Genomic DNA, 6,953 nt, shown 5'->3' on the forward strand with positions numbered 1-6,953 from the left:
GCTCCTGTCCCTGGTGAGACTACACTTCCTCACACGTGTAATCCAATAACTAACTGTCGGGTCTCATTGGAAATGATTTCTCCTGAGGGCACATCCTCTCGCCAAGCCTGAATCTTAACTTGCAGAGGAATTAGCCACAGCGGAAGCGCAGTATTCTCCTCTCCCACCGAAGGTAGCTTAGATATGGCACAGAGTTACCGTGGGCAACCTTGAGGCTAAGGATGCAAATCTAGTGACAGTTACACACCCTTCAGGAGTGAATGCAAATACAGAGCTTATCTCAGAGGCGGCCTACTTTTGGCCTTTTTTTTTTTTTTTAAATTTTTAACAAAACATGTGGAAAACGAAAAGGAAGTGGAAGCAAATGCAAACATGATCCCCATTCGACTACAGTCCCTAAAAAACTTGGCTGGGTAGCTATATCCAAACCCCTCCACTCCAGAGTTCCGAAAATGCCCGCGATCCGCCCCGGGGGAGGGGGGCGGCGCACCCCTCGAGCGCTGGGGCGCCCTGGCGCTGGCCCTTTGCTCACGAAGAGCCGCCAAGGCTGCAGGCCCCGCCAGAGGGAGGATTGGCACGTTACCTTTAGGGTCTGGCACCGTGGCGTGTGCTGGGGGCTGCAATGTCTAAATGCAGTTGACAAATGGTGTGCGCGCGGGCGCTGGGGAGGGCGGCGCAGGAGGCTCCGGGCCGGCGGCGGCGGCTGCAGCGGCTGCACCGCTCGCCGGGTGGAGGGTGGGGGAAGCTTTGGAGCGGAGGAGGAGGAGGGGCTGGTCCTCCCGGCAGCCACGGCTGCTCTCTGGGATGCGAAGCGGGGGTGCGGTAAGGGGCAAGGAAAAAGATCTCAGAAAGTGATAGATAGGTGGCCGAGTTTTGCTGGGGATGGGGGTCGTCCTCCCAACACCAACAAAAAAAGGGAGTTAGTCTGTGGTTCCTTCGCTTAAAGGGAGAGGGTGCAGGAAGAGGCCGAGAGAAGTCAAAGGCATAGGGGACCCTGGAGAGCGAGGCAAGAGATAAGCGAGGGGCCAGCCGCCAGTTCGGGGGGCAGAGGGTGGGAGCGAGGGAGGCGGGCGACCCGGGCCAGGCGCCCTCCCCGCAGCGGCGCGGCGCGAGGAGGGGGCAGGGCGCGGTGGGGGCGGAGAGGGCGGGGGAGGAGGGGGGAGGAGGGAGGGCGCCGGGGGAGGGCGAGGGAGGGAGGAAGTCCGAGAGACAGAGCGCCGAGGGCTCCTGAAGGGGACGTCAGCGCGTCCCCCGGGTCCGGCCACGGTCCCTGCTCGCGGCGGCCGCAGCCGGGCGCTGGCCACTTGGCGCTCCGCGAGGCGGGAGGCCGGGCTCGACGAGGGCCCGAGGCCGGGGCCGGGATGCGCCGGGCGTTGCCTCCGACCCGCCGCCGCCGCCAGGAGCCCCCGCGCCGCTGAGCGAGGAGCCGCCGGAGCGCTGGCCCCGGGCAGCCTCGGCCGCAGCTCGGCGCCGGGCTAGGGCGCTCCCCCGGCCGCCGGCCCGCCCCCCGCGCGGGCGCCCCCGCTCCCGGCCCCGCGCCCGGCGCCGCGCCCGGGACCCCGATGAGCGCCGAGGGCGGCCCCCCGGCCCCCCTGCGCCGCGCGTGCAGCCCGGCGCCCGGCGCCCTCCAGGCCGCCCTGGGGAGCCCGCCGCCCGCCGCCGCCCTGGAGACCCCCGCCGCCTCGGCGGCGGCGGCGGCCGCGTCCTGCGGCTCGGCCGCGGCCTCCTCGAGCGCCGCCGGCGCCGCCGCGGCCGCCTGCAAGGGCACGGGCGGGGGCGCGGGCGGCGGGGCGGGGGCCGCCAAGAAGGCGAGCTCGGGGCTGCGGCGGCCCGAGAAGCCGCCCTACTCGTACATCGCGCTCATCGTCATGGCCATCCAGAGCTCGCCCAGCAAGCGCCTGACGCTCAGCGAGATCTACCAGTTCCTGCAGGCGCGCTTCCCCTTCTTCCGCGGCGCCTACCAGGGCTGGAAGAACTCGGTGCGCCACAACCTCTCGCTCAACGAGTGCTTCATCAAGCTGCCCAAGGGCCTCGGGCGGCCCGGCAAGGGCCACTACTGGACCATCGACCCGGCCAGCGAGTTCATGTTCGAGGAGGGCTCGTTCCGCCGCCGGCCGCGCGGCTTCAGGCGGAAGTGCCAGGCGCTCAAGCCCATGTACCACCGCGTGGTCGGCGGCCTGGGCTTCGGGGCCTCGCTGCTGCCCCAGGGCTTCGACTTCCAGGCGCCGCCGTCGGCGCCGCTCGCCTGCCACGGCCAGGCCGGCTACGGCGGCCTCGACATGATGCCCGCGGGCTACGAGGCGGGCGCGGGCGCCCCGGGCCACGCGCACCCGCACCACCACCACCACCACCACGTCCCGCACATGTCGCCCAACCCGGGCTCCACCTACATGGCCAGCTGCCCGGTCCCCGCCGGGCCCGGGGGCGTCGGCGCGGCCGCGGGGGGCGGCGGCGGCGGAGGCGGCGGAGACTACGGGCCGGACAGCAGCAGCAGCCCCGTGCCCTCGTCGCCGGCCATGGCGAGTGCCATCGAGTGCCACTCGCCCTACACGAGCCCCGCGGCGCACTGGAGCTCGCCCGGCGCCTCGCCTTACCTCAAGCAGCCACCCGCGCTGACGCCGAGCAGCAACCCCGCCGCCTCCGCGGGCCTGCACTCCAGCATGTCCTCCTACTCGCTGGAGCAGAGCTACCTGCACCAGAACGCCCGCGACGACCTCTCAGGTAACGGCGCGGCCCGGAGCGGCGTCGGCGCCCGGGGCCCCAGGCCCCGCGTGGCCTCCCCTCCCGCTGGGGCGCCGCAGCCTGGGGTCTGAGGGCACTGGGCAGTAGGGGTGGGAAGCTGGCTGGAGTCTTACTGGCCTCCCCTAGTCCTGGCCTGAAGCCGGGCCCCCAGAACCGCCGCCTGCTAAGAGGGGGTGCAACGCCGCCTGCCCTGCTGCCTTCCCACTGCAGGTCTTTCGCCTTGTCTGGGTTTCCCTGTTCCCAGATACTCCCACTGCGGGCCTGGGAGGAGGGCTCGGCTTTGGGAGAAGGCAGCTGTGCTCTGTGGGGACGTTGGCCAAGGAGCTAGGTCTAGCTGCTTCTGCCGTCATTTGCGTTCGTTTTGCGGTAAACCTCTCGATGGGGAATGTTCTGTGGGGGGGAGGAGGTTTGCTGGGCAAGGGTGCAGCGGGAGGGAGGAGAGGAGAAAAGCAGAGCGGGCCCCTGGATCTCTCACAAGAGAGGAATATTGCCAGCGTGTGTGGGGGGGGGCGGGAAGGGGAGCTCTTGCGGAGTCCCCTGACCCACATTCGGGACACAGGGGTCTGTCCTGTGCCAGCAGGACCCGCGGCTCCTGCTGTGACCGAGCCGCCTGCTGTGTGGCTGGTTAAAACTGTGTCCGTGGCAGATTACGAAAATTTATTGACTTGCCAAAGGTGGTGAAAGGTGGGAGGGGAATGGGTGGGGGTGGAGGAGGACATTTGAATATTTAGCCAGGATTATCGGGAGAGGGGAGATAAACCTCCTGTTAACCTCTCTGAGGCACCCAGGGACTGCGGATTAAAAGAGGGTCCGACGCTGGTCCTGGGCAGTGCTCTGCCCACACTCCCCTCCGTCCCCCGTGCACAGGCCACGGTCCTGTGTCCCTGAAGCGGGAGTATCTGGGAACAGGGAAACCCAGACAAGGCGAAAGACCCTGGTTCCCTTGACGGTGGAATTTCCCAAATAGGCCTTTAAATGCGGGTCTCAGAGGTTAACCAAACAAAGCCAGTCTGGGCAGGACCACACCGAAGAGGAGGTTAGCCTGACTCACCCCCTGAGAGCAGTCTTGTTCAATTTTATGCGAATTTCAACAAGTCACCAATACAGAGGACGCTGCTCCTGATTCCATTCTCCCCTCACAGAGGTTTCAAACACACACACACTCCAGGCAGTCCCCTCTTAACTTGAACCCAGGCTCTGCGGCCAGCGGCGAGGGCGCAGCAGCCGCCAACCAACCCGCTCAGGAAGCGATGTGGGCCCCAGAAGGCCGCGCAGGTCCCACCCCAGACCCCGAGCCCTGAGCACCGCGGGGCCTGCAGCGACGGCTCTTTGTCTTGGAGCAGGCCGTGCAGGCCGGCCGCGCGCCCTCCCCGTGCGCCCTCACGGTGCCCGACCCGCGGGACCCCTGGGCTGAGTGGGAAGGCGCTGGGAGGCCCTGCCCAGGTCCCGACGCTGTCCCTCCTCCCCTCGCCCCCTGGCTCCCGCCTCTCTCGAACATTCTATCCCCCCAGCCCTCTTGGCATCACCGAGAGAGCCGCGGGCGCCCTGTGGGGCCCGGGTAGAGGCGCGCTCGCTTGGCCGCGGCCCCCTGAGGCTGTGCAGGCCCAGCCGGGCCTGGGGGGGCTCTGCCGGGGCAGGCGGTGGGCCGAGCTCTTTAGGAATCCACCCAGGAGAGGGTGCCCGCGGCCCTGCTCGGCCCCCTTGCCCTGCACCGCAGGCCTCGCGGAGGGGCAGCCGGGGCCTCGCCGTCCCTCCGGGCTCCCGGCCGCGGCCTGTGGGTGCGCGCTCGCTTCCCCGACCCGCCGGGGACCCGCTCTCGGAGGGTCAGGAAGTTGCACCCCAATGTGTTGTAACGCGATGGGGGCACCCACGTGTGTGCAGAGCAGCGAGCCCCGGCCGGGGCCAGGTTGGGCCCGGGCGCGCTGGAGTGGAGCAGTGCGCGGCGCGTGTTTGGTTACGGTGGGTTTTATCGGTCCATAAACCCAGCCGGGTCAGCAGCCGCTTCGCAGCCCCGTGGCTCCCGAGGCGGGGGTCGGCGACAGCGCGGAGGGAGTCAGGCGGCCGCTCAGAAGCCGTCCTCCGCGGAGCATGCGGCCCGTTGGGAAGACCTCGGCGCCGGGGCCTCCCCACCGCGGCGAGGCCGAGAGGCGCCCGGGCCCGGGCCGCGCCGACCCCGGGAAAGCAAAAGTAAAAGTGGGCGGCGCGGCCCCCGCCCCGGGGCAGCCTGCTCGGGTCCTCTGCGAGCCGAGCGGCCCTGGGGAGGCGGCGACAGCTGTGTTTTCCCGTCCCGGGTCCCCGAGGGCTCTCGGCGCGGCCAGAGGCCTCCGGGGCGCAGAGTTCTGCAGCCCAGTCCCGACCCGGGAACCTCGCTCTATTCTCGGGTAGCCCTGAGCTTTTCTAAATGTAGCCTACGGCGCTGGGGACCCGCAAGCAGGTCAGAGGCGTGCGGAGGGGACAGTCTGCAGTTTTCTTTCCTGTCCTTTTCTGCTGAGATAGCACCGTTTTCATCAGCCCCTTTTGGCACAGGGGCTAGCCCCGCTGTGACCCACTACTCTGACCGTGCCAATTAGCTGGCAAACAAGGCAGGAGGCTCAAGAGGAGAGGAAGGTGGGCGGTGGCTGTTCTGGGTCTGGGGCCTTGGTCCCCAGCCACAGCCAGGGGATGCTCAGGGCAGCACCGGCCGGGGCTCACGCTGAGAGGTGTGCGACCCACCAGCCGGGGGCCGGACTGTCCCCCAGTGCTCACCCTGGGGTTGAAATGCCAGCCTTAAGGAAATATGTGGGAGTTGAGGCATGTCAGAACCGGCTTCAGGGGTCTGTATTTGTGCGAATGAACACAAAGCATCGTGATGCCAGAGTCCTATGACCTACAACTTGGAACTTCAAGAAACTTCCAAGGGCTGGATTTCCCTACCAGTCTCATAGCAATATCGAAAGGGGCACGCCAGCCCCTCTCATATCCTGGGTTAAAATAAGACAAGTTAAAATAAAATTTAAAAAAATAATAATGTGCCCAGTCAACAATGGGGTGAATTTGTTCCTTAAAAAAAGATAGATTTTTTTCCTCTTTCTCCTTTCAGTGGGACTGCCTCGATACCAGCATCACTCCACGGCGGTGTGTGACAGGAAGGACTTCGTCCTCAATTTTAACGGCATTTCTTCTTTCCACCCATCGGCCAGCGGGTCCTATTATCACCACCACCATCACCAGAGCGTCTGCCAGGACATCAAGCCCTGCGTGATGTGACTGGACAGAGAAGAGGCGGCGCTGACCCCGGTGGGGTCAGATAGGCACTCTGGGGGACTCCCGGGGTTACCCGTACCGTGCACGCAGGTAGCAGTAAGTACCACACCTGTCACTTAGCCAAAATACCCAGCAGAGCATTGTTTACTGACACTTTTCCACCGCGATAGAAAGACAACCCCTGGCAAGAAAATGCCGAGAATACGTGGAGGCTCCCTGGAGGCGGGGGATGGCACGGAGAGCGGAATTTCCTTAGTGGAGATGGTAGCAATGAACTAGCTGAGAGGCGTAAACGTGGCACTCTGGGATCTTCATTGTCTTCAGTAATCAGGGTCTGAAAAAAGCAGACAAGTTGTTGTTGCTGTTTTCTTTGTCTATGAAAACTTGTGTGCTTAAAAAAAAAAAAATAAAAAAAAAAGGCAGTGCTAAGCACAAGATTTCCAGAAATCCCCGTCTTGGTGCCTAGCTAAGTAGGAGAGCTCTGTCTTGCCAAACCCTACATTTGTACGCAGGTGCCAAAGAACTTTATCCAGAAAGTATTTAGAGCTAATGTGTCTAGTTTAAGAAAGCGGTTTTCAGTATTGACCATACAACGTTTTTACAAGGTTGTTTTCTACCACCATATTTTAAAGATATTTTTATGAACTTCATGTATACTCACACTCTTGCTTGTATTTTTTAAAAGGAGGATATATTTGCACTTATGTATACTTTTTGCCAAAATATTTTGATGTAAAAAATTTTTTTCAATAAAATGTATATAACAAATAGTTGTTTTAGGGACATATTTCCTCCACCGATACCCTGTCATCCAGGCGCCTTTCACCACCCGCCAGTAAGGCAACCCTACACTGCTGTTTTGTTCCCCCCAAGTTGTATAATTGACGTGGTGTGGAGTCTGCGCCTCGAGGAACACAGGCCAGGTCCCATTTTGGGTCTTCTCAGGAGAGAAAGAGAAAAAAGAAAGT

General features: G+C 63.5%; 1 protein-coding gene across 1 annotated transcript; it reads left to right on the plus strand.

Annotated features, from left to right (window-relative positions):
* The first annotated feature begins 1,247 nt into the window (after positions 1–1,247).
* On the plus strand, positions 1,248–6,753 carry FOXF2 (forkhead box F2). The gene is made up of 2 exons (XM_023591403.3): positions 1,248–2,721; positions 5,822–6,753. Exons 1-2 carry the CDS (start codon positions 1,563–1,565, stop codon positions 5,986–5,988), a joined length of 1,326 nt encoding a protein of 441 aa, XP_023447171.2. The 5' UTR covers positions 1,248–1,562; the 3' UTR covers positions 5,989–6,753.
* Positions 6,754–6,953: the final 200 nt, after the last annotated feature.

Source organism: Dasypus novemcinctus, chromosome 22, assembly GCF_030445035.2.
Source record: "Dasypus novemcinctus isolate mDasNov1 chromosome 22, mDasNov1.1.hap2, whole genome shotgun sequence".
NCBI classification, from domain to species: Eukaryota; Metazoa; Chordata; class Mammalia; order Cingulata; family Dasypodidae; genus Dasypus; species Dasypus novemcinctus.